This window comes from Salvia splendens, chromosome 9, assembly GCF_004379255.2.
Source record: "Salvia splendens isolate huo1 chromosome 9, SspV2, whole genome shotgun sequence".
In the NCBI taxonomy this organism is placed as follows: Eukaryota; Viridiplantae; Streptophyta; class Magnoliopsida; order Lamiales; family Lamiaceae; genus Salvia; species Salvia splendens.
Genome location: NC_056040.1, coordinates 21,661,335 through 21,681,912, shown reverse-complemented (window position 1 = coordinate 21,681,912; position 20,578 = coordinate 21,661,335). Strand labels below are relative to the sequence as shown.

Sequence of the window (20,578 nt, the reverse complement as noted above, 5' to 3'; positions counted from 1 at the left end):
TACACGCTCAAAGATTTTTGGATAGGTCTCCACAACATAATTTGCGGACTAGACAATTCGGAATTAAATTTCCAAAATTATAGAAAATTTCCAAAATTATAGAAAAGAAATGGTCCATGGTTTTATACTTTAGAAATTGACGTCCTGACTTCTTCCCAAAAAATTAAATAATTGAAGACATCTCTGCCCCACAAGAAAAGATGAGTCAATTAGAGTCGAATACAAACTCAAACGGAATGCAATGCTTCAAAATACAAAATAAAATAAAATAAATCACCTGTACAAAACATCACTGCAAATACATGTATGTATACAAATAAATGTGATAAATATCTCTTCCAGTTTCGAGGGAAATAATGAAAAAAGAAGAGTAAATTTGTTGAGCAAAATTAGGTGAAGCACTAACTTTAAAAAAAGAAATTGTGTGTGTGACAGCAAAATGAGACCTTTGCCCAGCTTCATGCTCCAATGCCGGCCATTAATAAAATCTCTTTGTTACTTTCACTTTGGAGCAAAAGTACTTTTGGAAAAAAGAGAACTATTACTTTCCATAATCCTAATAATAAAATAGAATAGCAGTTTAGCACATTTCTAGGCTCAACTTTCAAATCTTATAAATTAAGATTTGGTTCCAAATGTTTGAAAGCATCATCAATAGTCTAGGTTTTTCATTGGTTTTAGTCTATTTTCTTTGTTATGTCATGATGCCAGGTCAACTTTGGCAAACATGCGCTAGAATTTATTCAATAAAGATATAAAAAGGAGAGCAAAAGATAATGAAACTTCAATAAATATAGAGGAAAAGGTCATAGAGCCATTTGAATACAATCATATGGCTGTCCCATTCCACAAAGAAATTGAGAGTTGAAAACTTTGTTTAGAAAAGTGGTTTTTTCACACTTATCTTAACATGTAAGCATCATAGGTAGGAATATATAAGAACAACAAAATCCAATTTGTAGGCAAGTGGCATCAATTTCACCACAATAATCAGAAAAACAAAGAAGTATGCATTCACCTCGTTTGAAAGCGGCAACTCAAGTATGCTTTCAGGGTTGTTGTCCGAATCCGATTGCGAAAGGACCGCTGCCAGAGGCGGAGCAGCCTATCACGAAGACAAGCAGCACGTTGGCTGTTTGCCGTCACAACTTTGCAGCAACAACTGCATCTTCTCTTTTCCCTGCTACAAACTTCACCAACCATGAGTCTATCCCTTCTCTGCAAGAATCATTTGGTCAGTTCATCAAAGCTTACCCCAAGTACTCTGATACTGCTCCGGTTGATCAAATCCGGGCTCGTGAGTACGGCCACCTCGAGCTCTCCAACCATGTATCCCTAGATTACATTGGTGTTGGTCTTTTTTCCCAATCACAGGTGATGTCCCGGTACAGATCCGCTATCTCTTCTCCATCCTCGTCCGATTTTCCATTGTTCGGTATAAGCTTCAAGTCAGTGAGCCTCAAGTCGCAGCTTCTCCACGGCGGAGAAGGGTCGGAATTGGAATCCGCCATCAAGAAAAGGATCATGGAGTTTCTAAATATCTCACAAAATGATTATGCTATGGTATTCACAGTGAACAGATCAGCAGCATTCAAACTTGTAGCGGAATCCTACCCTTACCAATCCAGCCGCAAACTACTCACGGTCTACGACCATGAGAGTGAGGCGCTGAGCTCCATGATCAGCACATCGGGGAAGAGAGGGGCCCGCTTCATGGCAGCCGAGTTCAAGTGGCCAAGATTGAGGATTCACTCTGCGAAGCTGAGGAAGATGGTCGTGAGAAAGAAGAAAAAGAAGAAGCAGAGAGGGCTGTTTGTGTTTCCACTTCAATCAAGAATGACAGGAGCCAGCTACTCATACCAATGGATGACCTTGGCGCAGGAGCACGGCTGGCACGTCCTACTCGACGCCTGTGCATTGGGGCCAAAAGACATGGACAGCTTCGGCCTTTCCCTCTTCAGCCCCGACTTCCTCATTTGCTCCTTCTACAAAGTATTTGGAGAGGACCCGACCGGCTTCGGATGCCTATTCGTCAAGAAATCTGTTGTCCCGATGCTGGAAGCTTCTGCAGGTGCGGGAATTGTGTCGATCACAGCTGCGAAGAACGACTCTTCTTCGTGTACTACAGACACAGAACTCGAACAAATGGCTAAACTTGATATAAACGAAGAAGCTGTAAAGGAAGGCATTGCTGAGAAGGGAAACATGGAATGCAGATGCTTGGATCATGTGGACTCATTAGGATTGACAGTGATCAGCAGCAGAAGAAGGTACCTGATCAACTGGGTGGTGACTGCGGTGACGAAGCTGCAGCATCCAAACCGGCTCGACAGCTTCCCTCTGGTGACAATCTACGGGCCGAGGGGGAAGTTCGACCGAGCCCCGGCATTGGCATTCAACATATGCGACTGGAAAGGGGAGATGGTGGAGCCTGCGCTGGTGCAGAAGCTGGCGGATAGGAATCACATATCGCTCAGCAATGGAATGCTGCACCACATTTGGTACGCGGAAAAGGGAGACGAGGAGAAGCAGAAGTTGTTCGAGAGGAGCTGCAGAGCAAAGAAGAGAGGCGGAAATGATGATCATAAAATCAATGTGGTAACTGCAGCGCTTACTTACTTGGCCAATTTTGAAGATGTGTATAGGCTGTGGGCTTTCATAGCTCAGTTTCTCGACGCCGACTTCGTGGAAAAGGAGAGGTGGAGATACACCGCGCTCAATCAAAAAACCATTGAAGTATAAACTGCACACTTATTTTCACCGCATTCATTCAAGTTTCTCCTTGTGATTTTTCAATTGTAAATCCTGACCAATGGCTTCTGCATCAACCTAACATTTTGCACGTGTGTAACTGTCAATCTAATTTATGCATCAAATTATGCATAAATCCGAGGAAGAGAGTGCACTTTAAAATAGACAAATAGTCGAACAGTTAATAAGCATTTTCGGTTTAAAAAAGGAAACATGTGTGATTACAATAATTAATTGCAGAGAATAATTTTATCAGCAAATGTATTTTGTGGATTGTTACGATTTAGAATTTAAGCTCATTAACGTTGAGCACAACAATTGAATTAAGTATATTTCTTTTTTCGGAAGAATCAGCACCGAACGAAATCACTAGTAACATATTTGTGGCAGAATACTCCACAAACAGAAAGGCCAAAACGTAGTGGATAGTTATTGAATTTTTGGAAAAACGTGCCTCATTTTATTATAAAGAAAAAAGTAGATTCGATGTTTGTATCTTAGAAATGGAAAAAAGCAGAGAAAATAATATTTATATCTTAGAAATATATTACTAAGAATAAAAATATTCTTCTCTCTACTTTATTTCATATGTGCTACTTCATTCTCTTCACTTACACAAAAAATAAAATTACATAAATTCCATATTGCTACATAAATTCTTAGTTGCTCAAAGTAGAAGTCATCTTCCGGATGGAGTATCAATAAAACATCCCCCCAAAAAAATAATCGTCAATGTGTCACTGAAAAAGCGACGGAGGGAGTACTGTAATTTGTGTATTGAAACCAAATCAAAGAAGATTTTCCAACTTCTTTTCTCTACTTTTTCATTTGCTTTTGCTCGACTCTTGTCATCGGCAGAATCAATAACCTGTAGAAAGCTTCTTTGCGGAGATCCTTGTGCTCGGCTGACAAAAATTGAATCATGGAACTTGGTTTGTGTCCCTTTCTCAATTACTCTTTCAATCAATTGAAGCATGTCTCATTCAATTATTTCTTTTGATATATTATGTCAAAATCCCAATTCACGAATACACCGAGTGAAGATTCTAGTTGTGTTGTGGCAGCTTATCGTTGCAAGATGTTCTTGTTCAATTATTTCTACCAGTTTTCACAATTACAGTGGAATTTTGGCAAATGTCAGCCATTTGGATGTAATATTTGAAGTTATTGTTGCAAACTGACTATTTTCAAGCATGATCATGGTAATGGGCCAATACTGATATACTTCTTCAATAAAATTATCTGAGAGTTGGAATTTATGTGTATTTCAATGTCTAGAAGCAGGGGAACCTTTAGATTATTGTTTGAGTTTCACCAGTAACGTGATAGATACTACCCTAAGTTTGTTTGTTGATTGTAGTGTTGATTTGAATAGGCATTCATCCTAGAGGGCTTACTCGATCCAACTATGTGATCACTTTACGCGTTGGGCATATTTAGTGTTTTTAAGTCAAAATGGGGGAGTATCATATGATGTTGCAACTCCCTCCATCTTCTCATTGAACTGAAAAAAGAATAGGTACAGCACTTGCAGAAAAAAATGTGATTTCCCGAGCATTGGATGCAGGGGAAATGGCAAAAGAATGATTGGCATTGGATTTAGATTATGATTCCAACTAGGAAATAGATTTGAGTTTTGATCAATTTTGTTAAGACTGCAACAGAACAAAAAAAGGCTATGTGTGGAAGAAACATCATAGTAGTAGATAATTCGCAGTTATGACAAATTAAGTGCCGGAGACAGAAATAACTATGGAGGTGCTACATAAAAGACACGGCAGAATAGAATTTGTCAAATGCCTATTGTGTTGTATGATGGTTTCTTGATTATTTATGGTTGTGAATTAGATAGTGAGTGCCCTTGTATTAGAATTTTGTAAGAGTGTATGCACTTCTGATCTATCTTGAGGGCTCTTTATAGAAATCTAAGGCATCCCAGTTTGGTCAGCTAAAACTGTATTCCATATGCTAGATTGATGCAGATTGTGGCTTAACATGGAGGGCTTGGGAGATGCAAATGAGATAAATGCTAGATGTTTATCAGCAAGTTTTCCCCAGCTGTGGAGTCAATGGCAACTATTAGATTCTATACTTCCCACTGGGGGATTTGCTCATTCTTTTGGTCTCGAGGCAGCTATGCAATCTCGTCTGGTCACTACAACCGATGATCTAAAAACCTACGTGATCCATGTGTTGGAGAATGCAGGAAGCCTGCTTCTACCTTTCATCTGTGCCACAACAATATCACCGGATGCACAGACATTGCGTAGGCTCGACAGATTGTTGAACGCGATGCTGACAAATGAGGTCAGCCGGAAGGCGTCCACAGCTCAAGGATCAGCGTTAATGAGGGTAGCTGCTTCTGTTTTCTCTGAGATCCCCTGCCTGAAAACAATGAGAGGCGAAGCTCTGAGCAGTGGGGAGTTGTACTTCCACCATGCCCCCGTGTTTGGGCTTGTATGCGGACTTCTTGGATTTGATGCCGAGACTACACAGAAAGCGTACATGTTTGTGACCATGAGAGACATCATATCTGCTGCGACGAGACTAAATTTGGTCGGACCATTGGGCGCTGCTGTGTTGCAACATCAGGTTGCTCCGGTTGCTGAGAGCTTGTCGACCAAGTGGATGAATCGGAGCGTGGATGAGGCGTGCCAGACGTGCCCGTTGCTTGATACTGTGCAGGGCTGCCACAGCTACTTGTTTTCCAGACTGTTTTGCTCTTGAATGGTGAAAATGAAAGTGTGTTGGTAGGGTTACATGACAACTTATTAATATATCTATAATAATTATGCAGATGCTAATGGAAATTATTTGCTCTAAGTTGGAGTATAATCTTTTATTCAATAAATAATATTGTATATTTATTATAGATATATTAATAAGTAAATCTTATTACTATGTTCTTTAATTTAACATAATTAAAGGAGTATATTAATAAGCAATTGATTTTAGGATTTTAATCAATTTCTTATTTTATCTAAATTAGAATAAATCTATACTAATATAAAAAGAGGGTTTTGGGCTACATTTTGAATATTTAAGAATTTTGGGCATGATATAAGATGCGGCTAATACATAAAATTTGTGATTGATTATCATAATTTTAAGGCTAAGCTGCTGTTACTTACACTCATGATTACGCATTTGTGTATAGGGAGATGATCAAAGTATAACTAATATTAAGTGTATAACTAGAGAACAAATCTCAGGCACACATTATATTAATCCAATGACCAAAATAAGTAAACATTTTTAGTTAATAAAAACTGCATAGGGGTATTTTAGGAAATCAACTTTGTTATCATATTTTCACATATACACACCATTCACCCTCATACACAAACACACACTCTCTCCGTCTCAAAACGAAACAGAATTTAACAGAGCTCCCTTCCCACCATAGCTCTCATCGATCCCTCTCCAACCAAGTCGAAACACAGATCCCCAAATTTGCCAAAGCAGGATCGATGCCGCCGTGTCTTCGCTGTTCAGGCGAAGTCCAGACCGAGCAGCTCCATTTCATCGCCTCACACGCACCTCCGGCAGCCCCGAATTCACCCCGCGAGATAAGTTGTTAAATTTTTTACTTCTTTAATTTTAGTTTCCCCAAATGGATTTGTAATTACCGAACTCATGAGATGCAGTAATTGAAGAAAGTGAGTTGGTGTTGAGTATGGGATATACCTTTGAACGAATTGACCTGAAAAAAGGTTGTGGCTTGCAAATTTCAGAGAATAAGTTGCAGTTTTACTTTTTGTAATTCGGATTTGAATCTACGATTCAAATTCCAGATCAGAGGTGCGGAGCATTCAAGTAGCTGAATTTCTGTTTTTCTATAGAGAAAGATGCATGGGCATGGGGATTAGGATAGGCAGATAGAGCAATTGATGGAGTGCAAGCCGTTGTTAGAAACGGAGGTGAAGATTTTATGAGATCAGGCGCGGGCGATTTTGGTTGAGGAATGGAATGAGCTTTGATTTTGAATTCTCTTCAAAATTTTCTCTTCAAATTTTGAGTTTATGAGCTTTGATTTTGAATTCTAAATCTCAATAATTGTGTATTCTACATGTTTTTACTTCATTGAAATAATAAAACAGTGCACTATAAACAATTTTCTTCACTGAAATATGAAACATCATATTTACTTCACTATATACATCATTGTACGTTCATTATACCACACTGAAATGAAAACAAGGATACACTCTGACCATGTTTTTACTTCACTGATTTTTAAAAAATAGATCACTATAACCATGTTTTTACTTCACTGTTGTTAAAAAAATACATCACTATAGCAAAAAATCAAAGAAACATCACTCTAACCATGGAATACATCACTATAACCATGTTCTTACTTCACTGATGTTAACAAAATACATCACTATAGCAAAAAACAAAGAAACATCACTCTAACCCTGAAACACATCACTATAACCATGTTTTTACTTCACTGATGTTAATAAAATAGATCACTATAACAAAAAAATCAAAGAAACATCACTCTAACCGTGGAACACATCACTATAACCATGTTTTTACTTCACTCATGTTAACAAAATACATCACTATAGCAAAAAATTAAAGAAACATCACTCTAACCCTGGAACACATCACTATAACCATGTTTTTACTTCACTGATGTTAACAAAATACATCACTATAGCAAAAACTCAAAGAAACATCACTCTAACCTTGGAATACATCACTATAACCATGTTTTTACTTCACTGATGTTAACAAAATACATCACTATAGGAAAAACTCAAAGAAACATCACTCTAACCCTGGAACACATCACTATAACCATGTTTTTACTTCACTGATGTTAACAAAATACATCATTATAACAAAAAATCAAAGAAACATCACTCTAACCCTGGAACATATCACTATAACCATTTTTTACTTCACTGAAGTTAATAAAATAGATCACTATAACAAAAAAATTAAAGAAACATCACTCTAACCCTGGAACACATCACTATTACCATGTTTTTACTTCACTGATGTTAACAAAATAGATCACTATAACAAAAAATTAAAGAAACATCACTCTAACCATGTTTTTACTTCACTGATGTTAATAAAATAGATCACAATAACAAAAAATCAAAGAAACATCACTATAACCATGGAACACATCACTATAACCATGTTTTTACTTCACTGATGTTAACAAAATAGATCACTTTAACAAAATATCAAATAAACATCAGTCTAACCATGGAACACATCACTATAACCATGTTTTTGAAGGGGTACGCAGCGGAAGCATGCGTTCTAACGGATCACATATACGGATCTATTTTGCAGATTATTTAGACAAATTCTATTCGCGTAATTATCACATGTATCATGCTCATAACTTGAATTTCAAACATGCTTTAGCACAAAAAATTCCTAAAACATGCTTGCTACGGAGTTAGCCAATTTACCTTGTTGATTCTCTAAAGAATCGTCGATTGCTCGCGCCTTCTCCACGATGATCTTCAATACTAGACCACGGATCTTATGACTGGTGTCCCGAACTGTATCTCGACATCAGGGTGGGCTGATCTTATCGAAACACTAGGACTCGAATAAAGAAGACAGAAATTTCTCATGGAGGAGGAGAGAGAATTTTCGAGCTCCTCTCAAAATAGAGGGGGACGAAAATTGTATTATGAAATTCATTAATTTTCTGTCTTCTTTATTCTCCTATTTATAATAGTTACATATTGGGCCCAGTCAGGGAGCTATGGAAGGTTTTGGATATGAGCTCCCCAATTAGCTTTTTACTAATTAAATTAAACCCACAATTTAATACAAGCTTATATTGGAATATTATGAGCAGCCACTACAGAAGTAATATTGAACTCTACATCCACGTCCGAAATTATAAGTAATCCGGGTTTCTATTTTGTTTATTATTTATTTCTCGCGCTTAAGATATAAATGTCCATTAATTAATTAAAGTTTGCTATGGACTTAATTAATTAACATCTTATTATTTCCAAGAGTGGACTTAGCAAGAAACGCTTATTTATTATTCATAGAGTAATAAAACTCCAACTGGCCAGTTTCCGAATAATAAAACATTGTTCAAGCTCCTCTTGAGGACATTATCAAACGAGACTCACCTCTCGCACGATTCAACATAATAGCAATCCTAGCACCGCTAGATAATGATCACCACTACCCAATATACCTGGATCGTTGGGTGACGAAAAACCCGCACCTTTGGTAAGTCAAAGTAGTAGATACTCAATGTCGTATGCTCAATGCTAACGTATATTGATTAAGAAATAAATATTTATCAAGACCTCGTCTTTCAGTAGATAGCATAAAGACACGTCTTGCTGTTAGATCCATTCAGTGCTATACCACACCAACGTCATCTTATTTCAATAAGGCTTAGAAATAATCGGACTGACATTGCAACCTTTCACGATAGGTAGCCAAATCCTATTTAGGTTGTGAAATTCTTCTTTTTCTTTTGCAAAGCATTGCATAGAACCGACTGTAGTTACCTTAAAGTGGACGACGCCCACAACCAGTCTACTAAGCAAAAGACTTAGACTTCGTTTACTTCTTATGCATTTAAATGTTTATAAAACATCTTATAAATGCACAAGCAAACACAATGTAATAATATATTGATTCTATTCGTGCAAACTGCTCGAATGATACTGAATCGGGTCAAAAGTGGATTGTAGAGTTTTTCCGTACACAAGCAAGATTCTATTCGTGCGAAGTCGCTCGAAACATGCTTTTCAGTACACTAACCCTAACAATCTCTCACTTATACTCAAAACATGCTTTCGAGTATACCCACTACCAAAAACTCTCCCACTTATACACAAAGCAAGTCTTGGAGCTAGATATATCGAACTACCATTCATTTCACATCATGAACATGTTGCCACAAAGGCAATTTATGTGAAAAATCTGCTTGGTTGTTCTCTGATAATATCTTTTCCACCACTATGTCTTTGCTGCGTACTTGATCTTTAATTAATTTATCTCTCTATGTGATTGCTTAGCTTATGATCTCGTGTTCCCTTGGGTTAGCCTTTGTTAGAGTAAAAATACTCATAGGCATACTCAAACTTACGATCAAAGCTACTAGGAGTATACTCCTAAGGTAAACACATATAATTAGGATGACTTACTCGATCACTGATTAGTCATAAGACTTAGTCAGTGTAACCCCAAGGACATTACATGAATGACTGGTAAACTAGAATATAGCGATTAATCTTTCTCAAGTACTATGGTATATCCATTACCTCAATCAAAGTCCTTTGTCATGGTTAATATGATATATACTTGCTATGCAAAAGCACAACTAATATCAAACTTAGTACACATCATAACATACATGAGACATCTATCTGCAGAACCAGTCTCATAATTCTTGTTCTCACTAAGTGTCAAACGACACTTGACTAGAGACAAGACAATTCTATCTTGAATGGTAAAAACCTTTTCATGGAAATTCTAATGCTAAAATGTTCCAAGCAATGTATAGATATATGATTCCTAAGAGAATCTCAACATTCTTTCTAGCAATCTCAAAAAATTAAATGCTTAGAATGTAATTAGTTTCTCTTAAATCATTTATCTTAAACTGGGTAGACAACCAGTTTCCTACGCTAGATGCCAATCTTAGTTGTTTGCAACTTTTATAGATTTCATCATCGTAAAGTACCAATAATACCATATTTAATGCACTTTCAACCTCCTTGTCCTCACAACACATTTAAGGGCACATGTCAAATTCCAAATATTTGACAATCTAGCTAAAACACATACTCTGATTTAGATGTGTGCCTAAGACCACAAAGGTCTTCATAAGCTTCCAATCATGTGTTTCTTACCCTCTATTACATACCTTTTAGGATGTTCCATGTAGATGATTTCTTCAAGACTTCTATTAATAGAAAGCTGTCTTGACAATCATGATACATACATTCTAATTATGTAAGTGCTGATAGACAGAAGGATCAAACAAATCTTGGCACAACAACAGCGAGAATATGATATTTCTCTTTGGGAAGAGCCCATTGTCATTGACTAGCCATTTGAGATCCACATTTACACTTGCAAATGTACTAGCTCCCACTGACTGACACAACCTGTAGGCAGTATTGCAAGTTTTGTAATATATGTTGTCTATCTAAGATTGTAGTTTGGAATCTACCACATTTCCAAGGATGAATATCCAAACGAACCAATTCTACATTGTAGTTAAAGGGATTATGTTCAAGTTAATCTAAGACCGAGTCTTGCGACACTCTTAGACCCATGAACTTGTTATTTTTCTAGGAACGCTCCCACTACGACATGGTTCTAATAATCTTAGGTGTTGAAGTTGATCTTATTAGTGCATAAGCTTCTAATGGTATTAGTCCTTGGTAAGGTGGAAAATTCGATATCTCTCTTTGTACTGAGAGTTATCACACTGTTAGGCTTTTAGTTCCTTTCTTGATCTTCATACAAGAATTCAATCTTTGAAGATTACAGAACTTATAACCTTACATCATTTGGGAAAACCTTAAAACATGCCTGATCAGTACTCAACTCCAATTACTTGGATACCTTTCCAACATGCATTGGAACAACATTACACCTTGAGATGTGCTAGACTTGAGACGCTCTAGTCCACAACTCGTGTTTTGTAGAAGGTACTAATGATGGTAGTTTCTTTAAGGTGTATCTCATTATATTTAACGCTTGTCCCATCAATGATAAGATTTTCATGAGTACAACTCATCATTTGATCAAACTTATCTTAGAAAGACTTCGATTCCTTTTTACATAACTATCCCATTCTTTGAAAGAATGCTTGGATTCGTTAATGGAGATTAGACTCCCACTACTGATCATAACGCTTTGCTCGTCTCCACATTGGTGTAAACCATTGAGACTTGCTAGTCTTTCTACGTTGCACTTATATAAGTATTTTGAATCAAATGATTCTAACTCATAGTGCTTCGAATAGACATTCTCGACTTTCAAACTATTTAACAAATTGTTAAAATCTTGATAGTCTAGATCAGTTTGAACAATAACCAAGTATTTTCTTGGCCTTAAGACTAAGAGCCATAAATACTTCATCACTCATTGTTTAAGAAGTTGATGTGTTGTTTAATACTCAATCTTGTTGCATCTATATTGTTTCAATACTATGATGCCTTAAACATCAACCATAAAACAATAATTGAGCATTAACAGCTCCCACTGCAACAAAAACCTAATTGGATCAAGATCTCTTACTTAGAAGTTGCATTGTCATTAAGTCATTGTCCTTCTTTGAAAGAAATGTCAATCCAACTTACAAAGCATCTCCACTCGCTTAAACAAACTTCGATGACAATTCAGGCTCTCTCATTTCCATATCTAGTCTTTTGTTCAAATGAACTAGGACTTAGGAAAAATGCAGCCTTTACGAATTCGTCATCTATCATGTTACTTTCCTCTAACAGTAATATAACGACTAATATTCTGAAGGTTTTCTACGTTTCGGTTAAACCTTCTTTTAGTCATTTCTTATTACTTCAGGCGATGACTTGAGTCAGAAACTATTTGAGTGATCAAAAGATTCCTCAAAATATTCTGTCCCTTTAGGATATTCCAATCGAATCATCTTGACAGATTCTATTGATATCCATCTTTCATCGTCACTAACCAAGACTTGTCATGCTATTTAAAAGAAAATAGCTTGACCATATTCCTTAAAGAACTTGTCAAGTACATGCAAAAAGCATTCTCGAACAATCTTCGTGGAATTATGTCGAGGAAATGGAGGACATGAATCATTGAGTATAAACTCCAAGTTTTAGCGATGAGAATCTTATCCATTTTCATTTCCAGTCTACATAATTTTGGCATTCGAGTTCATTTCTTTAAGGATCGCAGACAAAATATGAACGACATAATGAAGATTTGGCATATAAACTTATTATCACGTACTTATGCTCAATACATAATCGCAAATAACCACAAAACAATTATGTATCTTGCAACTGTAAAATTAAAATTTTGTATCCCCTAGAGGAGGTCAATACGCATTACAATCTTACATTTTTACTGGTCACAATCATCGACGAATAGTCCAGAGACCACAAGTGTGGCATGTCCGCCTAATGTTGCCTAAGCAAGACCACCGAATTTAGGATTATTGTCCCCACAGAGCAGGTGGCGATAATATTAGAAAAAAAAGCTTCATAAATTGCAGACCAATTGATGGAGACCATATACAACGCACTTGTTGTAATTATCGCTTAGATATTTTGTATGGTTTTTGCATAATTATCACATAAGCAGATAAGACAGATAATCCACTTAAAATAGATAAACACCAAATAAACAGATAATTCCATTGAATGCATGGCATTTAAACACACTGGATAATTAACGACAATTATTTAATCTAGTCAAGGGAGAATTAATTAAATAATTAAATTTTATCTTGGATAATGATTATCCAAATTCATTTAGGATTTATCAAGATAGTGTTAACTATCTAAATCCAATTAGGATCATTCTAGATTTTATTACGATAAAATCAAATCCTTCAATTCAAGATAACCTTGACACTTGATTATCATTATTTAAATCATTCTAGGATATTACTAGATAGAAACGATTCCATCAAAATCCATACGATAATTGAAATCCAATCAATCAAGATTTATACAAATCTTAATTCTATTTAGAATAGACATCTAGAATATATCATACATTACTTAGGATTTCTTCGATAAACTTATCTAAATCCAATTAAATAAGGATTTTCTTATATATTATCTTTATCCTTATCTATCTAGGATATAAATCCAAAAGATAAGGATAACTTTGATTAATACTTATTTTAATCCATCTAGGATTTGTCTTAAATCTATTCAAATCCATAGGATAAAATAAATTAATATTAATATTAATCCTAATCCATCTAGGATTTATTCTTGGAGTAAATCCATATAAATCCATAGAATTAGATAATATTATATTGTAATTATTCAAATCCGTCTAAGATTTATCTAGGAACAAATCCATGTAAATCTATAAGATAAGAATAAAATATTATATTATCACTATCCAAATCCATCTAAAATTTATCTATGAATAAATTCATTTAAATTAATAGGATAAGAATAAAATAATATTATTATTATCTAAATCCAACTAGGATTTGTTTAGGAATAAATCCATAGGATATAGATAAAATTTAGATCATTATTTTCTAAATATAACTAGGATTCATCTAGGAATAAAATCCATATAAATCCAATGAATAAGGAAAGAATCTAATTAATCCATGATTTGATATTAAATCAAATCTTATATAATATATAAAATCCATAAAAGATATATTCAAATCTAATTTCCAAATTCATCTTGAATATTTTCCAAAATAAAATCCAAGAATCTAGGGAAATATTCCCAAAAGAATTTATTTCCATTAAATAATAATATTTTAATGATATCCTTTAATAAAATAATTAAATAATCATTAAAATAATCCTTCATCGTTATCTCATTGTACGAGGTTCGCACGAACGATGAACGATGAAAATTCGATGAGTTCTTCGTCGGAATACGACGCACACGGCGTCTCGGCCACCGGCGGGCAGGTGGCGCGCCAGCGTCTCGGCCAGCGGCTCGTCGGGAGTCGACAGCGTCTCGGCCAGGAGCGTGCGCGTAGGCGCGGCTCCTCTCGGCCAGCGGCGAGCGCCCGTCTCGGCTTCGTGTTCCGACGAGTGTCGACGCTTCTCGGCCAGGCGCGCACGCGGCGGCTCGTGCCTCTCGGCAAGCGTCTTGATGCCCGTCTCGGCCATCCGAGTCGTCGGGTGGCCGAGCTCTCAGCCAGCTCCGACCGCCCGTCTCGGTCCTTACGCCTAGGGTTTCCGAATAATAAAACTTAGCCAGTCAGCCAGCCAACTTAGCAAGAAACGCTTATTTATTATTCATAGAGTAATAAAACTCCAACTGGCCAGTTTCCGAATAATAAAACATTGTTCAAGCTCCTCTTGAGGACATTATCAAACGAGACTCACCTCGCGCACGATTCAACATAATAGCAATCCTAGCACCGCTAGATAATGATCACCACTACCCAATATACCTGGATCGTTGGGTGACGAAAAACCCGCACCTTTGGTAAATCAAAGTAGTAGATACTCAATGTCGTATGCTCAATGCTAACGTATATTGATTAAGAAATAGATATTTATCAAGACCTCGTCTTTCAGTAGATAGCATAAAGACATGTCTTGCTGTTAGATCCATTTAGTGCTATACCACACCAACGTCATCTTATTTCTATAAGGTTTAGAAATAATCGGACTGACATTGCAACCTTTCACGATAGGTTGCCAAAGCCAATCTAGGTTGTGAAATTCTTCTTTTTCTTTTGCAAAGCATTGCATAGAACAGACTGTAGTTACCTTAAAGTGGACGACGCCCACAACCAGTCTACTAAGCAAAAGACTTAGGCTTCGTTTACTTCTTATGCATTTAAATGTTTATAAAACATCTTATAAACGCACAAGCAAATACAATGTAATAATATATTGATTCTATTCGTGCAAACTGCTCGAATGATACTGAATCGGGTCAAAAGTGGATTGTAGAGTTTTTTCGTACACAAGCAAGATTCTATTCGTGCGAAGTCGCTCGAAACATGCTTTTCAGTATACTCTTTCGTTGTGGCTGTGATTTTCTTGATCTTGTGACTGTGATTTGTTCTCTAGTTATATAGTTAATGGGCACTTGTCCAATATTACTAGTCTTTGTGTATATATGTAGATCTTATATATAAATATTGATGAGGCCGTTGCCTGTCTAAAAATTGATGACATTTATTATTTGCTAGAAATTTATGTTATATTTCAATAGATATAATGAAAGATTATAATCCAGTCAAAAGCTATATTCACTCACATTAGTAACGTATATACTCCATTTATATACATTAAAAATAATTGAATTTCAATGATTATGTCATTAGTTAAAAATAAAAGGTTTTTTAAAATTTATTATAAATAATTGGAGAAGTGAAAGGTTTTTTTTGACTATAAATATATGACATGTGGTGGCTCTAATCCACGAACTCATTACGCTATTTCCTATTTCTATGGCATTTGTCACATAATTTCTAATAAACTTTATTCTTTGGTTTCATCTTCCAATAAATTTATTCTACGGTCTCCTATAAACGTGATTTGATAGATTTTATTAACTCTCATTGTTTATGTAATTGCAGGAATTATATACACTACGTGAATTGTGGTGTTGGAGGCAATTGCTTACACATAAAATTAACTTTTTTATGTAAGTATGAGATTCGTAGTTTACATCTACTCACTCACTACGTTATTTCGTATTTCTATGGCATTTATCACTTAATTTCTAATAACCTTTAATCTTTGGTTTCATCTTCCGATAACCTTTATTCTTTATTCTATGGTTTTCTATAAACGTGATTGGATAAATTTGATTAACTCATTGTACAAATTATATACACTACATTGATTGTGGTATTGAAGACAATTGTTTAAGCATAAAATTAAAACTTTTTTATGGAAGTGTGAGATTTGTAGTTTATTTCGAGAATTGATATTGAGATGTAACATTTCCTTCATTTCAGTTACAGATGTAAATATTAATATAATATGCCTTCTAAGATAATAAAATTTGATGTCGAATTGTTAGTTGACCGCAAATAAGGAGGAAATAGGGTTGAGGCGTAAGTTGAGGCGAAAGTATATTTAATGTGTAATTATTTTTAGGCTTGACCTTGGAAATAATTACATGCACAATTATAGTAAGCAATATATCCTTTTTTTCAAAATATAAGAGATTGTGTGATTTTTTTTGAAAATTTTAATTTGTATCAACAAGGTTGGTTGTATTTGTGATTCTACTGTTAATAATGTGTACAAAAATGTTTTATCAAACTTATGAGCTAATATGTACCGCATACTTAATTACTCATCTTTATATTTTAAAGTCTCCTTAGTATTGATGATTATTGATGTGTATTAATTTTTTTTATGTGAATGGTATTCAAGTGTTTATGTTCCGTTAATAAAATATAAAATTATGGTTGTTGTTTTGTGATAGAGATAAAAAATTGGTCATTGGAACTTTGAATAATTTTATAAATAATGCATATTACATACCATTATCTTAAATATGTGTATGTACTTGATTGATTTCTAAATTTGTTAAATTTAATGTTTTGGGGTTGTACATTTAAATTATTTAAATTATTTACATGTTTGTGATTTTTAATCCTTAAATAATATAGTTGTATTGGATTTAAAAATAATTGTTTTTAAATATAAATTTATTTTATAAAATTAAATCAATTAGTGCATCGCACGAGTGTGATACTAGTATATTATAACATAAAAGAAGTGGACTTTGTGAGTTTTGTTTCTTAATAATAAATTAAATGAGATAAAAATAATGTAATTAAGATCCATAAATGTTTAGTGAATGAACGATTTTAGAGATAAAATGATGGACAGCCTATTTGAGCTGAATTATTAGAGCATCTGCAGCGCCATTAGGCGTCAACTCGGTGGACACGGACGTCGCTTGCGGACGGTGGAGTTCCGCAGCTTTCCGACAACGTCCGCCATTGCGGTGCCACGACGGACGTCCCAGCGGACGTACCGATTTTTAATTTTTTAAAAAAAAACTCTATATATACGGTTCGTTGAACTTCATTTCATTCGCCCCACTTGTTTTAATGAGTTTCTCTCTCTACTTTCATTTCTTTTGAAGATAAATGGAGTACCACGATAGTGATTCCCCGCAACGAGCAAGTCACAAACGTCGATTTTTCCCGTTAGAGTTGGGGGGAAATGCTGGCGGAAGTGCACCGATGTCCGGGATGATTCCCGGAATGGCACCGATGATGCCCCTACCCCAAATGGCGGGGATGATGCCCGGGTACTACAATATGTACCCCCTTGGTGTGCAGGGATGAGTGGGATGATGCCCTAAATGCCCGGGATGAGTGCCGCGATGACGGGGATGATGCCCCAAATGCCCGGGATGAGTGCCGCGATGACGAGGATGATGCCCCAAATGCCCGGGATGATGCAGGGCATGCCTGCTGCTGCGGGGGGAGCAGGTAGGGGTCCCCCAATCACCTGTGGACAATGTCTATCGCCCCTACATGGATTTATTATCCAGTGATTCCCCCCAGAGTACTCCTCTGGAGACTCAGTTCGCCGGCATTGAGACTTTCTCTTTTGAGATGAGTTGGGGCTACCTCCGGTCAGGGAGTCTCCCACTGAGATGCTACCAGCAGCAAGGAGGACGCGGAAGCAAGAGAGGGGGAAGGGCAAGGGCACTATCTGGAGCAAGAGGACCATCTGGAGCATAGGGGAGTGCGTCACGCTAGCGAACGCCTGGATAAGTGTAGTCGAGGATCCCTATGTCGGGGCTAACCATCATATCGACAGAATATGGTGGCGCATTAGCCAAAGCTACATTGAATTCAAATCGCCAGGTGGGAAGCCTCACGATGGAGAGCAATGCCGGAAACAGTGGGAGCGGCTGAGGAGGCAGCTCAGCCGATTTGCCGGCATCTACCAAAACAACCTCCGCATGGCAACCAGCGGCATGTCCGCTGATGATGTGAAATTCTGTCTCACCAGCAGCTCCCCGACAGTGAATTGAGTTTCAGGGAATTCAAATATTGGGAGGTCTATCTTGTGGTGCAGACTTTCACCAAGTTTAGTGCGGGTGTTGAAGCTGGCTGGCCGAAGCGGACGAAGATCAATGCCTTCGGTGAGTACAGCAGCAGTGCTGATTCCCACGAACTTCGCAATGTCGAGGCAGAGTTCCCCACCCCATCATCGTCTTCCCGCCGCTGTCGCTCGGTTGAACAAAAGACCGCGATGCGGACGGCTAGGGGAAGCGCCAGCGGGTCCTACGAGGTCCAATCGGAAGCTCCTTCCCTGGTCACTCGCGAGCTCAACCCTCTCGCACGCATGCAGCTAACGCAGAGCATGCTCGACACCATGGACAAGTGGCATGCATCGACTGATCCCTTATGCAAGATGATGTTGAAGGATGCCATCGACACTATGAGGTGCGATTTGGGGATGGCACCCCTGCCCGGGAGTGGCGCCGGGACCGACGACGGGGACGACGAGGAGTGAGACGGGGGCCGCATTTGTCGAAGCTTGACGTTGTTTTTTTTAACTATGTATTTTTTTATAAAATAATTATGTATGCTTTTTTTATAAAAAAAGTGGTTGCATTTTCTCCGTATTCCCGTCGAAACACCGCAGATGCTCTTAGCGTTCAGGTTGAGCGGACCGTACTCAACCAGATTCGAAGTATTAGCATTCATAGGATTATGTATCGTATTTATCAGAATATCTGTAATCTTATGTTTCGAATTTTTCATTTTGTGAAAAACATAAAAATGATTCGTTACTTTTTAGATTAGAATTGATATTATATACTCTATACTTTCATGTTAATAGAATCGTATTTTTTTATTATTTAATTATAATAGAATTATTTTCATTTTAACCAAAATTAAAATTGTTAGTTTTTATTTACTTTTCTTTTCTACTTTATTTTCTATTCACTTATTACTTTATTCATATATATACTTTGTTATTTCACATTTAACACACTAAACATTTTTTATCTTTACAAAGAAAAGAAATGTCTTTGTAAATAAGGTATGCAAGGAGAGTTTGTAAAATCACCTGCAACTATATATTATTGCGTGACTTAAACCATGTCAAACTATACATCAAATCTCATTTTTGGTGTGAAAAACTTCACCAACCATACACTAAATCCGAACCCATTTTTGGGTTTTTATACGAAACAACACCAAATATGGGAACAACACCAAATCATATAGGTGGTACAGTAGCTACGGCAAAGATTTATGAGATATTGCAAATTATCCCATATTATTTAATTAATGTGAATGAAAACACAAACAACAAATTACAAAACAAATGATAAACATAGTCTAATAGTCCGGTAAATCAGAATCAGATCCTCTAATATTGTCGAAATACGAAGAATCTTTATAATTGTGATATTTCTAAATATGTTTCAATTTATATTTTAATTTTATAATAGTGTTTAGTGTATTTTAATTTTAAGTTAGTGTAAATTTTTTGAATGTAAAGTATATTTATACATAAATATATTAATAAGAAAATTATACTATTTAATTATGAAATATATATAAATTATGATAAACTGTATGGGACGAATGTGTAATTAAAATAAGTGCGTAGGTATGAAATAAATGATTGAAAAGTATAAAGAATAGGTGATTATAGAATATTCTTTTAAATTTGAATTAGTATAAATATTTAAAATAAAATTAATTTTTGAAATACATACTCTAAAAATGAATTTGAATTTAATATAAAAATTATTGGAGATCGACGTTAGTGGTTGTCTGTACTGAAAAATCATAGACCAGACGCCGTGAATATTTTGATTTGACTGTTACAAAAAGATGGATAGGGATAATAATATTATTAGCTAGTCAAGTTAAAATACAATTTTCAAGATGTACATATCGGATCGATTTTGTTGTCAATTAGTTACCCATTTACTTTATAAAAAAAAACTAAAATAACTACTGGTATAAATTTATTTGGAAATGATATTGCCTATAAGTAGTTAACTTTCCGAATATAAAAATGACAAAAAGAAAAAAATACCACCGCAATGCCACCGGCGCACCGCTCAAGAAGAAATAAAATATTTAATTAAATTGTAGTTGGTGGAATATGTTTCCATATAGTATTTCCTTGGTTACGTGGAGTACTCT

The 20,578-nt window shown here is 36.0% G+C and overlaps 2 protein-coding genes across 3 annotated transcripts; both read left to right on the top strand.

Moving 5' to 3' along the window:
• The first annotated feature begins 420 nt into the window (after positions 1-420).
• Positions 421-2,851, top strand: LOC121749522 (molybdenum cofactor sulfurase-like). The gene has a single exon (XM_042144094.1). The coding sequence runs from the start codon at positions 1,009-1,011 to the stop codon at positions 2,740-2,742; it is 1,734 nt and encodes a 577-aa protein (XP_042000028.1). The 5' UTR covers positions 421-1,008; the 3' UTR covers positions 2,743-2,851.
• A 594-nt stretch (positions 2,852-3,445) lies between these two features.
• On the top strand, positions 3,446-5,574 carry LOC121746681 (urease accessory protein F-like). Of its 2 annotated transcripts, XM_042140596.1 has the most exons (3): positions 3,446-3,683; positions 3,816-3,953; positions 4,724-5,574. In XM_042140596.1, exon 3 carries the CDS (start codon positions 4,747-4,749, stop codon positions 5,476-5,478), a length of 732 nt encoding a protein of 243 aa, XP_041996530.1. In that variant the 5' UTR covers positions 3,446-3,683; positions 3,816-3,953; positions 4,724-4,746; the 3' UTR covers positions 5,479-5,574. The 2 variants fall into 2 exon arrangements, with proteins under 2 accessions (XP_041996530.1, XP_041996529.1); XM_042140595.1 differs by lacking the exon at positions 3,816-3,953.
• Positions 5,575-20,578: the final 15,004 nt, after the last annotated feature.